This window comes from Anarhichas minor, unplaced genomic scaffold, assembly GCF_050575085.1.
Source record: "Anarhichas minor isolate MPS153535 unplaced genomic scaffold, ASM5057508v1 ptg000024l, whole genome shotgun sequence".
Taxonomy (NCBI): domain Eukaryota; kingdom Metazoa; phylum Chordata; class Actinopteri; order Perciformes; family Anarhichadidae; genus Anarhichas; species Anarhichas minor.
The window spans coordinates 16,673,160-16,693,266 of record NW_027466470.1 but is presented as its reverse complement, the minus strand read 5'-3'; the positions used below and the strand labels follow the sequence as shown (position 1 = coordinate 16,693,266).

Genomic DNA, 20,107 nt, shown 5'->3' with positions numbered 1-20,107 from the left:
ACTAGAACGAGCAGCTTTGATCGGCCGTTACCTTTTTACTAGACGGTCATGAGGGAGCATAGTCTGTCAGCCTGTGCTGAGGCTTGCAACTTACTGTGCGGTTTGTTTTTACCCAGTAGATACCGCCTTATGCAGCATGCAAGGCCATATGTTTATGTTATTGAGAAAAGATTGTAAAAAGGACATGTGGTAATATGTTACAGGACAAAGTTCAGTATGTACACACTGTTTCTTTTGGCGCTGCAGGAGATGTTTCCATTCCCCTCTCGTCCTGGAAATATCAGTGGTCACTGAGTTGCAACTGTCACTATAATCTATTTTATAAATATATATACCCCCGTATCAGGTGAGCTTTTAGAAAAAAAACAGGAAAATTAAAAGTTGTTTTGAACAAACCTTGCCCATGGCAGGTTACAATTGAATTGCACTGCACTGTTTTTCACCAGACAATCGCCTAAATCGATTAACCCTCGCCTTGGATCCTCCATGAGCTCGCGCCCGACACAGCTGTTTAGGTGGATTGCGTATTCGTGCCTCTAGTACCCAGGGCCTATGTGGTGGGCACCGGGCTGTGGAGACCTGGGGAAAAACCCTCGACGAGTCCCCGGTGTATCCACACCACCCCCTCGCAGTAGCTGGGCTAATGTCAGCGTTGGCAGGAGTTTGATAGAACACTAGTCTGGCCCCATGGCAGAGTGTATAGGCCTTTTATTGACGCACTGGAGATGGGCAGTTCTCTGGAAGCCTGAGTCAGCAGATTGTTGTGCTGCAAACGAGTGTGCAGGTTCACAGTCTGAACGACATTTATTGCGGCCTCGGCTGAGGCAGAGCAATGTTTGGATAGACGTGCAGGGAATTCTAATGCCAAGCGGTTAAACTGGGAATCTGTTGTGCTCTTGAAATAACTGTCGTATCACTGTATTAAAAATGTTGACGCGTGAGCATGTCGTAAAGGAGAGTTGTTTTGGCAGCCTTGACAGTCAGTGTATGTCGACTGGAGACATGATAAGATTATTGGGTGACATACAATGAAGGTTTCAGGTTATAATTTTGTCCTTGCAGTAATAGTAATAACACTCTGCACATCTGAAATGAGACTATTTAACTGTTCTTTCTCTCTTCATTTTTGATTCACCTCTCAGAGCACACATTCCTTCATGTAGACCTCCTTCAAAATCTGTTTTCTTTTGCAGATGCTAGAAATAAATGATTTTGCATGTAAGTTAATAAGAAAGACGACGCTCACCATGTTCAAAGTGCAAGGCCCCAGCTGGTCATCTAATTTATGCCTGATGGGAGCAGATCACACTTTATATTATTTCCTGTCTCATGCAAATCACAGGCAGGGGCCTTTGCCACAAATTTGTCGAATTCCAAATTCCATGTGTAAGAAGTCAAGAAAAGAAACAAGGCAGAGTGAGACCTCTGCCATTCACGCTTTGCTTATTTTCCTTCTTATGATTTTCTTTGTGTTTTTGTCGTTTCTCCGCTGCAGAGGAAGGATTGAACCATGAATGCAAGCTCTGTAGTAAGTCATTCGACTCACCAGCGAAGCTTCAATGCCACCTGATTGAGCACAGCTTTGAGGGCATGGGAGGAACCTTCAAGTGTCCGGTCTGCTTTACAGGTATGAATTGTGTTTGTGTGTGTGAGTGTGGGTGTGTGTATCATGGGCTTGCAACCTAATGATCTGATAGAAAGATTAGAAAGGTAGAGTTTTTTTATGTACATTTTTAGAGACATTTACATTCTCAATATGGAAAGTTTTTAATTTCCTAGTTGTCTTTTTTTTTTTTTTTTTTTTTCTAGTGTGAAAAGGCAAATGGGTTCTAAATGAGTTGGGAAAGGTCAAGCAAGCGGGTCGGCTAAAGCGGAGAACAGTTTGCTGCATGTGGCTTTTTATTTAGTCAAATTGCCTCCAAATCAAGGCCAAAGAAGTGTCATGAGGTGAGAGGGGAGGGGGGGGGGGGGGGAGCAGGGGGGAAGACAGTGTGAGCGAAGGGGAGATGAGAGGGGGGGGGCATGGAGGAGTGGGGAAAGAAAAGGAGATGTGTTAATTGTGGATGGCAGTGGTGCTGATAGCTGTAATGATCTCATCTGTCTCTGTGCGTGGAGGTGGAAGGACCGGACTCCTCCTGAGAGGATAGCGCCCTCCTTCAGTGTCAACAGGGTTAACTATCTCTATAATGAAATCTGCAAAGTCGTTAACTTCAGCTCTTCACTCTTTCTCCCTTCTCAGCTCTTTACTCTTCCTCGCACTTTTTCGGGTCCTCAGCTCATTTCCCTATTTTGCCCCCCACACACACACACACACACCCAATTAACATCATTAGCTCACGTTTTGCATTTGGCTCAAATATATTTTTACACATCTCTTACCTCCTCATCCATCTTGCGGCTCGGCTCCTTATTCATTTGCCTCATCTCTCTTTCTCTCCACTACCCTCCCTCTACTTCGCTCATTGCTGTTTCAGCCTTATCTCTCTTTTAGCAGAAGCCTATTGATATATCCCCACCCCGAGCCCCCCCACCCCCCTCCACCCCTCACAGGGGTCTGGGCATTTAATATCCAGAGCATGCCTCCTTCATCTGAGCCTTCATTTTCCACCGCCGGCTTTGACAGACAGGTCCCCCCTCTCCCTCCGCGTCCATATCGATCACGGCGCATGAGAGAGAGGGATGCTGGGAGGGAGAGGGGAGGAGGGAGAGACAGAGTGCACCCTCAGGACAGTGGTCGCAGAGCAGACAGACAGATGGGCGAAGGCCCATAGTGGTGGGGAAGGCAGGCTGTGGAGAGTACGCATTGACTGAAAGGCCTCCCTCTGTTGGGGATGCACGGGACAGCCAGAATGAAGTCAGAGCACTGGGAGGAAAAGGAGGAACTGAGAGTTCGCCTGACAGCTGTCCTTGAATATATTTCTTCAAGTTGAGCGTTGCAGAAAGTGGAAAGACTTTTACAGTATATTGTTGGACAAATGTAAATATTTTCCATGATGTGTTAGGACATTTACCGTACAGTTGTGCAGCAGCAGTATTCAGATCTTTTAATTAAGGGAAAGTAGCAATGATTGAAGCATGATTAACTTCTTATGTTGAGGCACTCGCAGCACTTAGTTAAGGTTGAGGAATGATTCTTGTCTTAGGTAAATGTTGCAAGACAGGACGCGTTTATTTTTTTCACATTCATTCAAAACCACAATCCTTAATTAACCTTAGACTTAGTGGTTTAGTTGTGTAACCCAAACCACACATGGGATTCAGGAAGTGAACCCCTGGTTTCCCTTAAAAGTAAAACAAAAGAGGGTATAATTTGTTTGTTTGGTTTGGAGGGAAAGTATATACAGTATTGTCAGCGCAATGTATACAAGTATCAAAATATCCAAATAAAATATCCGACCATAAAAGCAAAACTTTGATCAAAGTAGGTGGTGCCAGTAATAGCAGCTGGGTCATTAAGCTCAGATTTACAAGGTTACTCTTAGTACAAAAAGTCATCCCAACTCGATGACCATGTTTTGGTTTGATCTACCCGCCGTGACCCAAAACCTCCGTGGGGGGCAGGGAGTGATTGTCACTCTTTGACACACCTGATTATCTTCAATCTGCACCGAAGGGAGCGGAGAGAGAGGACAAACCATACCACAAAACAGACCAGAGGAAAAAGAATGGGGAAAAGTAAGTTGTAGTCGGTAAGATGAGGGGAGACAAAATAGAGGAGAAAAGGAGACAAAACTTGGAGGAAGCTGGGAGGGTTGCAACTGGCAAGTTTGGATGTGAGATGAAAGAGGGGAAGAGAAGGAGGAAAAGAGAACTGTGTAGGGAAGGGAGGGTAAATGGAGAGAGGTCCATAAGCCCCTGGATGATGAGAGGGAGGCTGACTCTCCCAGGACAGATTTGACAGGTTTCAGAAGTGGGGGAGCCTGCAGCTAGAAGTGTCTGCCTGCACCCTTAGGAGCGTTGGTGAGGGCTGGTGTGGAAATTGTGATTGGGAATATGTGCTTAAGACAAACAAAACAGAAGAAAGTGTGCCTGATGAAAGTCGTGTGTGTGTGTGTGTGTGTGTGTGTGTGTGTGTGTGTCTGTGTCTGTGTGTGTATACACTTTTCTTTTACTTATGTCACAGCGGGAAGTATAAACTCGAAAAACTACAGGATGCAAATCCACAATAGTCTCGACAAATACAGTAGTTTAATTGGCTTTTTGTTTCGTTGCGGCCCACGTTCTGCTGGTGAAGCTGGTGTTAGAATTGTGACATCTTGCATCCAAAAGCAACGACATCGGCTCAGCTTTAACCCGAAACTAGTAGTTATCAGCTCGTGAAGCCAAATCAACGTACGCAGCCGACGTGCTTGTGTTGCCTCGGAACACTTGGATCAGCCTCTGCATTGTGAACTCTTGGATTAAGCAGAAACAAACACATGTAGGCTAGACGAATAAATAAATGAAAAGGAGAAAAGGGGGGGGGGGGGGAAGGATAAACTTTTTTTTCCCTGCCTGCACAAACAGCTTAGTATTGGTGCAGTGCAGCCTGCAGAGAGCACCACCCTGCCAAAATAAAGATGAGCTGGGGCCTGTAGTAAAGGAGACGTCTGCCATGGGCGGCCCCTGAGATCTAATCAGAGGGCTTAATATCCCCCACAGCGAGGAGACCTTGGCCCCTCAGCCCCCTCAGCCCTGACACCCCTGACGCCCAACCCGGCTCAGCGCTCTGCTCCGCTCTGCTCTGGCTCCGCGGCCAACAAACTCCACAAAGTTCTCTCCCTCCCTCCCTTATTCTCTCTCGTTCTCAGCAGGGAGAGACACAATGGCCGGCCACTGATCCTGTTTGGATGTGGTTTTGGATTATTTCTCTCCCGTTCCTCCATGTCCTCATTTTAACCCTCCAGGACGACTTTCTCCTCGCAATGGGCTTTGCTGTGGCATGTTTCATATACGTGACCCATGCTGCTGAATTCCAATACAATGTCCCCTCATTGCCCGTCTCAGCTTATCCCTTTATTACACGTTGCATGCTAATTTGATGATGAAGACAAAGAAAGAGTCTTCATTCTGGCTCGCACAGTTAATATTAGCATGCGCTGCGTTTTTATTAATCATAAATACAACCCAAGTCTGCAAAAATGTCACAACTTAACAACATGAATTAGCTAAAAAGTGCCTTAAATGTCATAAGTCCATTTAGTATTTATTGTTCTTACAGCAGACTTGTAAGTGCCATTAGTGCATTTGAGGCTCTGGCACTTTAAATCAGCTGCCATTCTCCACTCGCATAAGAATGAATGCAGAGCCATAAATTGATAAATGCATAGCTGATTAAATGGGTCTCTTACTGGAACTGGACCAGATATGCACGTAAGCAGCGAGCATCAGCCAACTTGACATCTCAGTTGTGTTTGGCCCTATTGTACAGTATTTGAAGGCCCCCCCAAGTCTCAAATCCATTTTTATTTTTGCTGTATTGACTTTTTCCTCCGCTAGCCAAAGACATAATGAAGGCTTCCTGCGGCTGCTGTGACCTGCCTCTGTACAGTATAAGCAGACAAATCGCAGCCAAAGAAAAAAGTTATTGTTTATCAGCGCATTTTGTCTTCCAGAGCATGTATTCCCCACAAAGAAAATTGTCATCGTTTTTAGAGCATAACAGAGGCACAAATGCACATGATAGCCAAGGCCTTAACCTTGAGCGGCAATGTTTTGTAGCGGACCGTAAAACCAGCCATCTATCTCCAGTTATGTTTGTCTTCATATTGTTGTGGTCATTAGTTTCAGAAATGGACCATGGAGTTGTTGTTTGTTCATTAGCGGAGGTTTGTTCATTTCTGGTTAACATGCCGCCATGTTCCAGAGACAGCTGTCACCCAGACATTAGCAGTCTGAAAGCACCACCACCAGTGTGACTGCTTTGAATCCAAACTTTTATTTCCCAGGTCAGGAGTGTGACATTCAATGAAACCGAGCGCGTCTCAAGTGTACGCAGCTCAATAATTAATAACCGCTCTCCCAGGTGAGCTCAAATTGGGACACGTCAACGTTGCGGAGGCTGCGGCGACCCCAAAGCCATCTCCGACAGACACCTCACCTTTTGTGGCTGTGCGTTTTTCCCCTGCTCTCCTTGTGCCCCCCCCCCCCCCCCCCCCCCCCCCCCCCCGGTGCATACATTAGAAGAAAAAGTTATTTTGAGCCGTAAGAAATTCAAATGAAGCCCCCACATGCTAACTTTTCCAGAGCATCCAGACCTTTGAGATTAGACAGCCGTCCTTAAAGCACAAGGGTCTGGGATAACAAACGGCATGTTTGAAGTGCTCCTTGGAGAATGCAGACACACACACACACACACACACACACTCAAGATGCACCCAATTGGCTCCCCCTTAGCTTTCCAGTGCGGACTATGGCTTAATTAAAGCACACATGTATGGTATATGTTTTAAGTTCCAGTGAGTTGTGTGTTTATATGATGGTGAATGTAGACGGAGCCTGCATGAATAAGTAGTGCAACATCATGAATATTTATATTGTCAATATAATTAGCGATGTAGACTAATGGAGGCCATGTTTTGCACTTGAAGCCATGCCAATTTTTTCGTGGTTGTTTATTTGCTGGCTTGTTGTCCCCACTGTAGTGCTAAATAAAGAGCATCATTATTACCAAAACATTATGCATTCGCTAGCTCTAGTGCCATAAATATGGCCACTCTAGCTTCACAGTTAACATCTAAATTGTTCTGTTATTTTTTTTTTTTTCAATTATATTGCTCATAACAATGTTTTTTCTGTTGTTGATAGTGCATTCATTTGTTTGTAATTAAGTCATTTTCCTTGCCATTTGACATACTCTGTCTTCAATTTGTATTCCGGCAGATGCAATTATGATGTTGCCTTTTTTCCCTTAACGCAGGCTACTACTCTAATTTACCACAGTCAACAATAGGAAGCAAAGAGTATGGGCATCTTACGGTGACTTTTTGAAATGCGTTATGTACAACACTCAGGAAAAGTCTCACTCTAACATTCCTTCTCTCTCCCTGTGTCTCCTCTCCTTGCATGTGAGCAGTATTCGTCCAGGCCAATAAGCTCCAGCAGCACATCTTCTCTGCACACGGTCAGGAGGATAAGATCTACGACTGCTCGCAGTGCCCACAGAAGTTCTTCTTCCAGACAGAGTTACAGGTGAGCCTCGGGCTGGCGTTTGCAAAAAAAAAAAAAAAAAAAAAGGGCCACCAGCAAGAAGCTGCGACCACTAATCGCACATGACAGCTTAACAAACACTAAACACCGCTCACCGCACTCCGGCTATCAACCTCCATCCCGGCTGGGATGAGAGAGAAGGAATTAGGAATTATTTCGGTCCGTTTCCAAAACTCATTTGTGATGTGCAGATATGATTTGATTTGCTTATTAGACCAGCAGAGCACTAAAATATCTGGAATTAGAGGATTAGCGGAATGTTCGTTTTTGAAGAGGTAATTACATGCAGTGCAGAGGCAAAAACACAGTTGAGTCAATATGCCTGCATCTCTCCTCCTAATCACAGAGGAGGCCTCATGGCTAAATATGAGCTTTGTCCTTCGGGAGACCGTATCTGCCCTTCAACAAAGTTAGTAGTTGGACTTATGAACTCGCAACGTTAGAGAGATAATCCGTTTTCTAGCAATCTTTTTCTCCGGTCCTTGGAGGAGCTGAAAAAATGAAACAGACCTTATTATATTATTTCAGTGTGGTGGTGTTTTCAAGCAGCTCTGTTTTGTTTTGGGGATTATCTGCCTTACACACGGCACACTTCTCATATCCAGAATCTTTTTCTATTACCTTTTGAAACTGAATCATTAAAAAACGAGTGGCCTATAACAAAAGCGTTCGGTCCAATCACCGAAATTGCTCTTAATTCGCCTTAAAGCGCAGAGAGAAACCAAAAGCTCCTGACCTCATCCTCCAAGTCAATTTATCCGAAACTTGGATTAGCAGCACGGCGTATTAGCAGGTAGCCAGAGGAAGTATCCAGGGCCTGGCTGCCCATTGATCGCCAACGATTTTCATATTGAGATTCAGGTTGTAAACATAGATCCGCGTGTCTGCCAGGAGGAAGGTGAATGTGATCATTATCTGCTGGACATTTGAGCGCCGTGGAAGGTTATTTATCAAGCCTCGTGCTCCACCAAACTGCCAACATGAAGTCTTTTCATTAATGCCAAGGCCTCCAATATATCACATTTTCATCTCTGATTGGTACGCGTGCTCTATATACAGACATGGGTTGGCGTAGGCACCTGTAAACAGTCTAACCTGGGGATGTTTGTTTGCCTTTTTTTGGAATGATGTGATCTCCACTTCCCGGAGGTGTTGTTTCATGCATGATGATATTGTTTTACACCCTGTGTGAAAAGACAAAGAGTGGAACATGAAAGACCTATGGCACTTTGTTGTGAAATGGGGGCTCATGAAAGGAGAGCGGGGATGAGCATGGGGGATAAGATGATCCTTACGCTCAACCTGCGCCCCGCTCTATAGGCAGTCCCATGTGAGTGCATGCTCACACTCTCTCAAACACATATGTTGCTCATTTGGATGCGCGCATACGTACCGTTTCTTTTCACATTCACACAGAAAAATGCACGTTGTCAGTTTATTTACATCATGACCGACTTCCTTCTTTATCTGAAGACGCGACTCCTGAACTTGGTGGATGTTAGATTTGCCACTTTCACTGTCTATAGTTGAAGCCCTTCACAACAGGTTGGAGTCTTGTTTTTAGTTGTTGTTTGTTTGCGGTTGCCATTTCCCATGCATCACACTTCAAAATGTCTCCCTGACATGGAGCAGTCGTTTGTCAGTCCGTCTGAAGTGGAGCTGTCTTCCAGCAGCGCGAGAAGTGGAAGCTCTCCCCCTTTGCCGGGTCTTGAGTTTGGAGTTTCTCCCTGTTTCTCCCTGACACTCTGGCCCACCTGCAGGCTGCCTGGGCTCCTCATCTCTCACAGTAGTCGGAGGGGTCAAAGGGCCAATGCAAGCAGGGAGAAGCAGCGGCGAGAGGGAGAGCTGCCACGGCAGGTAAAGGGAAGCAGGAACGATATTTTATTAATTTGCTGCTGAGATCCTGAAACAGACCAAAGGCTGTGACAGGTATCCAGTCCACCGCTCCACATCCTCCCCCCCTGCCTCCCCCCGTGAACTCTACCCTGCGAGGGGCTAGCCAATTTTCGCCAGCCTGTCGAGATGGATGATGGGAGAGCATCCGTCTAATCAGCCCTCCTAGGACCCCCTGCCCAGCCGCCCCCCTCAGACTGGCCAGATTGACTGACTCCTGGGCCTGTGTGCCCCAGAATCCAGATTCCAAAGGAGAATAATCTCTCTTGCTCTCCCTCGCTCTCTCCCTCTTTCCTCTTTCTTTCACGGACAAAAAAAATAAATAAGCACTGAGATGCAGAGACCACCATTCCCCTCGAAACTCTCCAGAGGACTCCCCTCCACCATCACACACACTCACACAGCCTCCACCCTGTGCATCCCTCTCCCTCACCCCATTAAAATATGGAGCAAAGTCTAGATATTTCATGAGGTGCTGATGGGGAGGGCAAGCTGGCTGGCTGTGCAGCGCTCTCTCTGACCCTCAACTACTGCCCACCCCTTGAGCATGGCTTCACTTCATCCTCTCTCCCAAATAAGACACTTTTAAATTTAGATATAAGAAAATTGAAAAGCAGCTGCCCCCTTTTGAGCAAACAATGTTGCTGGGTTCGAGCAAAGTCCATATTGCATTGTGAAACATAAACTTTGCGTTGGCTTCGGTTGGATGCAGTAGCTTTTTACAATTCGAAAGGAACTGAGACACTGACAATGCTGCTATAGGCTGGATTAATTAACCGGCTTCATTAACTGATCGGTGTGCAGTATTAGCCACAGCTTAAATCTGACATTTCTCTGAGTGCAGTTCATTTGTGAAGAAAACCCACAAGTTCAGCTCCTCCAGAGATGCGTCGATCTGGAGGGCTCTGCCGATTCCAGTTCCTCCGAAGACAAGACAAGACAAGACAATGAGATTGAAGTAACAGTAACAGCGAAGATGACATTTTCTGTGCGAGATTCCCTCGGTTCTTTTAAGCCGGGCTGTCTATATTATTTTTTTTTTCCTCTCAATCGTCCAATTCCATTATCATTGCTTAGAAGTGACACGAGATTGTAAGTCATGTGTTAAGTCGTGCCGCGATCGACGGAGGAGTGGGGTACCGTATTACTTCTCCCTCTCCTCAGACGCCCGCAGGACACATACCTTAATTGGAGTGTCTTTTAAAAGGATTCCTTCAAAGACGATCCAAAGCGCCCTGGCCTTAATGAGTGCTGAAAGTGACAAGAGCACATCTGCATCACGTTCTACTTCCCCACACAAATGAGATTCTCCTCTCCCCGTGTGATAGCCATTATTGCCAAGCTGTGACCAATTCCACTGTTTTAATTAAGCATATTTATAGGCTTCACGGTCACCAGGTGTAAACAACTAACGTCCGTCTAAGGCGGGCAAAGAGGAGGAAAGAATTAGAGATGGACAGCCGCAGAGAGGGGAGGGAGTTGGGGAGAGAGCGCTATAGAGGAAACAGCTGCATGAAATGGGTTAAATGCATCCAAAGTGTGTATGCAGTGTGCTGTGTTTTTAATATCATAATGCATGGAATGACTTGAGTTCATTCTATGAATGATGGCTCTTCAAAACAATATTTTAGGCCTTTCTTATCCACCTTTCTTTTCATGAAGTCTTAAGAATGGCACTCTTCAGTGTGAAGCACAGAGACCTAATTCACAGAAGTTTGTTTTTCTTCTTTCTATTTTTTTTTTTATGAATTTTAAAATATGCCCCCAAAAACGCCCCAACTGCCCCACGTCCCAAAAGTGTCGCACAAAAGCAAAGCTTTGTGTGATTGTCCCTAAGCGGCTCTCAAACACCCCATTTTCTCAGAATATCTTGATCTGCCAAGTGTGACAGCTCTTCACGCTTTTGAAAGTTGCATATATATATTTCTTTTCCTTTTATATGACAACTTGTTTTCTTCTTCATCACCCCAGGTGCTCAGAATTCTGTCACCATTTCAAAAAAAGTTGCACTACAAAATAAAAGAACAATGACTTAAGGAAGAAGAAGAAGAAAAAAAAACAGCTGCTTGTGAGGCGCCATCATTAATATTTAAGCTTCTTTATAATTATGTACAACACTGTAAATGCGGACATAAACACCCTTAGATGACTAGTGATGTATCACAATAGTGGTGTTCTAGTTTTGTAGGTGGATCAGAATTAGACAGCATGACAGACCTAATGATCCTGGGAGGATATTCTCTTTCTCTCTGTGTGTGTATACATCTGTGTGCGTGCTGTATGTGTTTGTCTTTGTGTCTGTCTCTCCCAGGGTATGATATGTGCATGCAAACACATTGTCTGGAGGGAGACATGACAAAAACTCCCAGAAGCCTTTGAGCTGTTCTTTTTTTTTTCTTTTTCCTGTGTTGCACCACTGGGGAAAGTTAAATCCAAACAAAGAGGAGACGCTTGGTGTGCTGCGCTACAATCCATCACCGGATCTCTCCCTCAAACATGTCTCCTTTACTTTTCTTCGTTGACTCTTTCAGCAACTTTGATGAATGCCATTTTTCGGCGCTTCTCAGGAAATTCACTGCAGGTTTAATTTACTGCCTGTAGTGATTTGATTTCCAAGTGTCTCTTATGCTGTTGATGTTAACAAAATGCAGCAGAGGCCAAAATAAACCGCATTAGAACAATTATTCCCTCTCGAATTTCAGATCCACGCGTCGCACCACCGAAGTAATTTGTCTCTTCAGTTTTGGAAAAGGATGTTGAAATGATACTCGTCAATTAAAAGCAAATGTTTTCCGATTCGCTCCTCCATTTCGGTGGGAAAACATGTGAGTGCAGATGGACTCTCGCCCTCCGACAGGAGCGCGGAAATGCAGCAGAAAATTTAGTCCTCAGAAATCTCTGCATTTGTGAAGTGGCATATCAAGCAGCACAGGAGAGGGAGGGGGGGGGGCAGGCGCTCTGTAACATCCCTAGTCAAAGTCTGTCCCTGACTGAAGTGGTTAAATGTGAGAGTAATTGTGTTTTGTTTCTGGGACTGACATGTGGAACCCCATGGACCCCATCTCCCTCCCAGTGACAGGCAGAGATCCTCCCCCCTCGCTCTGTCTAATTAGAGGATGTAGCCCAGGGCTCATGTCCCAGGAAGACCCATCCCCCTCCCAAGATGGCTCCCCTAAGAAAGCCCTTAATTGGGTTCTTTAGTCATAGTCTTCATTTTGGCTGGAAAGGCATCTGTGTGTTGCTATCACCTCAGACTACGGTTTGTATCGCTCTCCAGTGTTTTTTGTTTTTTTTCTACCTCTTTTTTTCTTTTCTCCTCCCTCTCGCTGGCCCTCTCTCTATTGCTTTCCTTCTCTCCCTCTCCCCCGTCTCCCACTCTCTCCTCACTTAATGAGGCCCCATAATAACACAGCAGTTGTGCAGTTGTTTTGCTACCTCAGTCAAACAGCGGGATCACTGCATAGTGTGTTTCTAGTACCATTCACTTGTCTACTTAGACAGGGTAATGAGTATCATTTGGAGCTACAAAGCACCAACCCACAAAAAGGGTGGTCCGTCATCTCCGGTTACACCTCAGAAGCATTTGGTCGGGGTAGTTAGACATCTAATCAAAGCGTTTCCACCACTATGGATGTAATATATATTTTTAGAAGCGTTCAGTGCAAATGCGACCGGACGCAAAGTGACACACGTGGAAGACATTTGAAATACATTGCTGTTGTCAACTCCAGCCTAGCCTAGTGCCGTTACTGTACGACCATGACTCCCCGGGCACCTCACTTCAAACAAGACAGTCTGTTACCAAGGAGACCAGGCCGGTTGTGGCACAACAGTGTTTGGGGTCAACCCTCCCTACGGCCTGATAAGTGATGACTGTGGAGAATGCCAACTGCTGTATTATTTATTTATTTGATTGTGTTCTTCATTGGCCAAAACTAGCCAGCAGTAAGCCTGGCCTGAGGTCAAAGCAGGGAAGGATTACTCCCTCAGTGGACTGGTCAACAGTAGGGAATGCACAAAGGGAGGACTGAGTCAATACCGGGCCGAGTTCAACACACCATTAAAGATCAAGGCAGAATGCAGCACTCTTGTCTTTCTCCACAGCGGTTTTGAGCGATAAGAAAACACTTCTCACGGTGGCAGAACTTTTGCAAAATTACCCGAGACGCGACGGGGTCAGTGCTGTCCATTGTTCATCCTTCAATCGTTGCACAGACATGCTTTAGCTCAAATATCCAAGTCATTCGATTGCTTTAAGTCACCCTGCAGCTCGGAACCTCAAAGACAGACCATGGGTTCTTTGTTTTAGTATCATTTGATGACGTTTCTCTTGTGCGTTAATTAAATTCCTGAGTGATGACTACGGGTATGCACAGGTCTCAGTGGTTTTGTGCACACTCCCCGTGCTCCAGATGTAGCTATGCAGACTTACCGTATGTCAGCCATGCAGGGTTGGAGGAACAGACTGATAAGACTTTTAATCAGAGCTTAGAGGGGGATGTTTACAGTTTTTGACTGTTCCATCAAATTTTTGATTATAGATAAACTAAATAAGACACTTTAGCCGCAGGGGTTCAAATAAATGTGCTTCACTCTTCTAATTAAATAGTTTCTTTAATGAGTAATCTTTGCTGTAACTAAGACTTACTTGACTCACATTAGCACATCCATGCTTTACCGTTACGAGCACATGTTAGCAGGTCAACAGACACAAATAAATGTCTTGATTCTTTAAGTAATTATTCATTAATGCGACTACGTTTTCCATTTGTCAGAAATTTACAATTACAATATTCTCAGAGAATACCCCAACCTAATAATCTGTTAGATATAAATAGTTGCAGTCCTTCCTGTCTGACTTTCAATACCTTTTTATATCCTGTAAACATTAAGATCAAGTACATTTTGGGTTCGTTTGTTTTATGCGCCGGAGGCATTATATTTCCGGGTTGTCCGTCTGGTCCATTCTCGTGAACGTGACATTTCTGGAACACCTTGAGCAAATTTCTTCAAATTTGACACAAATTTAAGTCAATTTGCCTGGACTCAAAGATGACCTGAAAACATGTTGGTGGTCAAAGGTCACTGTGGCCTTTTGGCCCATTTGATTCTCATGAACGCTATATCTAAAGAACGCCATACAGAGACATACAACTATGAGGTGGTAATTCTAGTTTTAGAACTTTATTACTTTACATTAGAACCAAAATACCAGCTCAGTATTATGCCCAGTTCGTCAAATACCGATGCAAGGCACCCTTTACAGGGTCTTAATGAGACGCACCAGGCTTTCAACTAATTCTAATGTGAACCCATCCGAGACGATGTAAAATGCTCACAGCAACCGCTCCGGTCATCCATTCTCTCAGTTGATGTAGGGAGGAGGATTGGGTGGATGGAAGGATGGTCTTTTACCCAGGAGGCTGCTGTTCGTGTCCGGTGTGAAACCGAAACTCAACATGGACTTACGTAACGTACTTAGGTTACGTAACAATCTTTTCCTTTACCTAGTGACGCCAGGGCTTTTATTCAGTGTCAGTTCATGCACTCAATTTAATTTTGGTGACATTTCTATGCAATACATGACGTATAAATGTTAAAAAATGATTAGAATTTGAAGATAGAGCTCCTAGAATTTGAGGGATGCGTAATATTACAAATTCAAGTTTCAAGTTTAATTCGGTGGTCAGTTCCACGCTTGTGTAAAGTGCACACTGCTTTGTTTGTGAGAGGTGCCTTGAAAAGGCCACGGCTTAAAAAGTCGTTACTGCTCACTCAGCTCTCTAACCACTCGATAAAGCCTGGGTTTAATGTTACATGCTGGATAACACCAGGTAGAAGAGCAAACGCAATGTAGGCTACTTAACATGTGCTCTGCAGGTATTAACATCGTGCTAATCAAACATTGTTAGCTTGCGATTAGGCTTTACATGTCTCTGTGATGTTGGACAGTGTGAGGATTGTCTTTAATGCAGCGAGATCAGATGAAAGAGAGGATGTGTGTTAGTTCGCTGGACTTCCTTTGCAGAGCTGATGTAAGAAATGCACCTCTGTTGCCTCACTGGAGACCGGGTGCTATCGATGAGAGACCAGAGCAATGGGGAACGACATAAAGAATGATTAGTTAATAAATCAACTCCCCAGCCAACTTGCTCAGTCTCGATCTCTCTGCTCTTCCCCCAATCGTTCCCCGTTTTTTCTCACCCTCTCTGCGGCAGTGTTAAATTCCTAAGACATGTTGCACCTGTTTGCATGAGTACACAAGACCCCTGCCGGATGTTCCCCCTCCTCTCGCACTACCCCTGAGGGCGTTGCAGTGGGGTGATGTAATCAGATGAAAGTGGTGGTTTTAACGGTGGCACAGAGCCGATGAGAGAATAGGAGAGGAGGAGGAGGAGGAGGAGGCGCGCTCAGAGCCAATGCAGCCAGTCTTCATAAGGGAGAAGCGGGTGCGCATTATTGATCAGAGCAAAATTTAATTTAGTGGAGAATTGACTGCTATGGTTTACCTGAACACTGCTGCTAACTGGTCCCTGCAGCAGGCCTGTGTGGCCAGCAGGTGGTTGAAAGGATCGAGGAGGAGATTAAGGGTCGGGTAGAAGGGAAGGAAATGGATGATAAGAGGAATGGCAGAGTTTCAGGGGGAATAGGGTGGCATTGAAGGAGGGAGTTAGGACGAGAGCTAAAAGGCTTAATGGAGGGCATCTAATCCGAAATTGCTGTGATTCTGGTGTGACACCATTAGTGACATCTTCCATTAGTGGACATTTTGGTCATTTTATTGCACGAAGATCTCAATTGGGTGTTTCACATCGGATTTGACATTTGTGGTTGGGTACTGTCAGTATTTAACTTATACAGTGCCGCCACCGATGCAGAGGTACTTGAAGAGACTTGACAAGGATGAAGATTGGAAAGTGAATTCCCCCCTCTCCCTTTCACCCTCCATACTCATACACGGAACAGTTTATAGCTACACTGCAGAGTTTAGTATCCACAGAGATAAAGGTATCAGTTTCATCTTCTTTTAAGGTTTTCTTTTTCCTCTATTTCCCTTTAGTCTGCATGGCTGCCACAGCCACTGAAGTCGTTTAACACCGTCCTTGAGAAAGCCCTCAGTGAGAAAACTCCTGGCATGTTTAAGGAAAAGGTAGAATGCAGTGTGTGTCAGACAGAGCTGGGACATGCAGAGGGGGGAGCCATTCCCCAGAGGGGTTATTTTCCCCTCTAATAGCTGTTACGAGCCCTACATTATATCCAAGGAGCTACGTTCCTTTGGGGTCCACAGACACACACACACACACACACACACACACCTAGACGCACTGGCACACTCGCACAAAGGCATGCACACTCAGTTGAGCACAATTTTCCTCTCTCTGTTTCTCTCTCTTCCACATACACACACACGGTCACACACACTCCTAGCCGCTTTGCTCTGCTCGTGTCAATATCCTGCCATTTGAAGTCACGTACTGCAGCGGCTTCTGGGAGTCGCCGAGGAGCCAGGCTGACGGGTAATGGGCCGCATTCATTAATAAGGTTGCCGTGCTCCTGTCCCTCCTCAGCAACGCCAAGGATGTCTTCACCGGGGGGTAGGGGGTTGGTGGAGTGTGAGGAGGGGGAGGAGGTGAGGTGGGGAGAGCGAGAGAGAGAGTGTCCCGTGGGGAGTCTCCTCCCAGACTCACTTAAAGGAGCTTTATTTCAGCAAGAGAGGAGAGCGGGAAGCAGAGGAGCTGTCCGGGGCCGCCTCTTAAAAAAAAAAAAGGGGAGAGCAGGGCCCAGGCGAGCCACGCTAACCCTTACAGGGGTCACACTCCTGCTCCCCCGTCAAACAGCTTATTACCCCACCTGTCGGGAAGTAATCGCCCTAGCTGAAAGGAAAGCTGTCGAGGTGTTTAAATGCTTTATATGGAGGCAGCTGAAAGGGTAAAGAGGGAAGGAATGAATGCAAGGGGGGGGGGGGGGGCTAATAGTCGTCTTCTAGAACTGCCCGAGGGATTCTGCACCAACAGGACTGAAGGTGACTGCTTTGGTAAAACCTTCTCTCTGAGGTTGCGGTAATCATTTTAGATCGTCTCTCCCTCACCGCCTTATTTTCAAACTAGTTTATCCGTAAAACTGTCATCTCGCATGCTTGTGCACTTAATTCTGTGCCTGTGTGCGGGACAAAATGTATGTGTGCGCTGAGGTGTGTGTGTGTTTGTGCATGCATGCGTGCTGATGACTCTGTGACAGGTGTGTCTAGTCCATGCCAGTTTAGAGAGTCCAAGGCCGTGTTTTAAACAGAGCGCAGCAAGTGGGGCATGTAGTTTGCATTAAAGGGATTAGCAGTCACTTCAAAAGATGACCTGGATTCAGCCCACCAGGGACACCAGTTACACACCCCCTGGTCCACACTCCCTTTAAAGAACCTGGCACAGCTGCCCCACTACAACCACTCTCAATGGCCTGTGTGTGTGTGCCTGCATAAATTTGGGAGATACAGCAAAACAGAGTGATATTGTCACTGTGTTATCCCGTTGTAGTGAATTGTGCACCGTTACATATTTACAGAAGTGTAGAGGATCAAATCGTCAACGGCCTCACCTGCACACAAAGTATTTCTCGACTGCTTTTTTCTGCACCGTGCATTTACAGCACATTTTGATGAATGTAATCACTGGATCCGAGGATAACGTTGCATCAGGTGTGCCAGTGTCTTGTTCTGGATTTGCCTCCATGCACACAGTCTTCGGGAGGCAGGTTTTCTGATGCGATGCTCGTGGTGGTCAGTGGTCTTGTGCCTTCGTGTTAGACCCCGACTTAACTTTGCTTAATCCCAAACTGCTATTAATCCACACAGGTTCAACTCCTGTGCAAGTTAATTGGATCTGAATAATGAAAGCCTAATGATGACGTCGTTCAAATGTCAAGATAATGATAAGTGTTTGTCAATCATACCATTTGAAATATATTTCTCGGTGTAGAGCATTGTCCTTGTTATGAAAGATGAAAAAAAATGTCCCCAATGTCCTTTTTTTAATGAAAGGGAAGGAAACTGAAAGATACATTTGTTGGATGTGATTATAATGTCTCCCTTGTTTCTTTCTGTGTCCTTGCAGAACCACGCGTTGACTCAGCACAGCAGCTAACATGGCAAAGATCAGCGCCGTGGCCAAGAACAAGGATCACGTGACGCAAAAAAATAATGTCTGACCGCCAATTACCATCAGTGCAGTTTCCCACTGACTGTCTTGCGCCGAACCTTTCGGTTCAGTTTCACCACAAGGAACCGTGCCACAGCAAGAAAAAAGAAAGGCGAAGAAAATAAAAGGAAGAGGGGGAAAGAACATAAAAGAGCCCTCTCCGTTCTTTACTAACCATTATTTCAAAAATAAAGAAAAAGCCAACTTGTTTGTACATAGAATTCTTCATGTGTTGCTTAACTACAGCTATATTGGAATCTTATACAGTATTTGCCAATGTACAGTTCAAAATGTTTGTCCGAATAAAAGAGAAGGGGGGGGGGATACAAAAAAATATCAATGACATTGTCAATCAGACCAGATGAGACTCAACCAGTTGTGTAAAGGAGAAACAGGGTGCCACCCAGAGCGTAGGAAGCTGTAGGAGCCGGCAAGTGTTGTCAGGAGGACTCTTTTCATCAGCGCCACTCCTACTGCGCAGTATGTCACTCTGTATCCTAACGTGGTCAATCATTATGGGGTAGAAAAGCTCGATTCACCAGCATAGGCTGAGATCTTGTCCCTGTGTCATAACATGGCTGGCCAGAGGACCAGCTGAGAAACGGCGGTGCGTCTAATCTGCACTGCCTGCGCCGGAGTTCAGATGAGAGGAAAAAAACAAAACAGAGAGATAAAACAACGCAGAGAACAGAAAAAACAGGACAGGATGCTGATATATGCAAACGCAGTGACACAGATTTGGAAAAGGCTAGTTCCTCTGGTTGGCTCATGAACAGAGGCGTGAAGCTCCCATGTGGCTCTCAGAGCATGGGGAAATCTCCAGCCCACTGACTCAACCTGTACATTTCTGTTGTCAATGTTTACTGCTCGTTGAAGCCTGGAGATTACTGGAATATTTTTTTTTTCTTTATGTTTTGTTATCTATAGATATTTTTTTTCGCAGTAGGGGAGTAAATCCATTTGGATTTGGGGTCATTAAGACTGAATATAATGTCAGTCTGTTTTGGGGATAAAGCGTGGTTACTAAACCCGGTCCCTGGCTCTCCTGGAGAGTGCCCAAGTACTCCTCTTGTTTCTTTGCATTGTCCCGTCGCTCTCTGCTCAAGCTGGAAGCCGCTGTGGCAGCATACGAAACTTTAAACCATTCTGTTCTGTAAATGTTTTGCATTCATTGAACCTGAGATGCACTTTTGTATAAAACTTTAACGTTTTGACATTTTGATTGAGAGTTGTTCGTACACAGTTTACAGGAAACCACCATCTCCTGCAGCAAAAGGACAGTTATCTCCGATCTTATTAAAATGTATTGTACAAATATGGAGTTCTGTATTTGGCAGACCTCATTTTTTTGTGTTGCACATGTGATGGAAATATTAAAAACTGTATGAGGAAACGGCTTCATTGTCCCTTCATTATCTACATAAAATACTTATCTGTATCTGAGTGTTAATGTCTGTGAACGCAATTAACCCGTCAGACAAGACCTATGATGGCAACAACATCATCAAAAGTGTACACTGCTTTTTTTTCTTCCTTGTATCAAATTGCATCCTATTTTCCCTCACTCCCTCGTGGCTCTCGCTAACAAACATCTGAGCATCTTAAGGGAGGTCTGTGTTATTAATGACTCCATTACCCATCACCCTGTGCGGTCCCCATTCTACACACCCTTGCGCTGGGTCTATTTAGGGAGTCTCCAGCACTCCGGGAGACCGCGGAAAAAGATTCTTCTGCCTTTGCCGGATGGGACGAAACCCATGCAACAACATCTGTCTGTCCCAGCAAATGATTCATCAACGGTGACACGCGAGCGGCATAACATTTGCGGAAGCTTTCAG

The 20,107-nt window shown here is 45.2% G+C and overlaps 1 protein-coding gene across 14 annotated transcripts in view; it reads left to right on the top strand.

Annotated features, from left to right (window-relative positions):
- The window catches only part of znf521 (zinc finger protein 521), an 89,997-nt gene extending 70,335 nt beyond the window's left edge, over positions 1-19,662 (top strand). For 8 of the 14 annotated variants that reach the window (XM_076097756.1, XM_076097755.1, XM_076097742.1 and 5 more), the window contains 3 exons: positions 1,496-1,627; positions 7,055-7,170; positions 18,186-19,662. In XM_076097756.1, the coding sequence (XP_075953871.1) occupies positions 1,496-1,627; positions 7,055-7,170; positions 18,186-18,215 (278 nt within the window). In that variant the 3' untranslated portion in view covers positions 18,216-19,662. Of the gene's footprint in view, positions 1-1,495; positions 1,628-7,054; positions 7,171-18,185 lie in introns of those variants that run through there. The other 6 variants (XR_012956010.1, XM_076097749.1, XM_076097746.1 and 3 more) reach the window with 1 other exon arrangement.
- Positions 19,663-20,107: the final 445 nt, after the last annotated feature.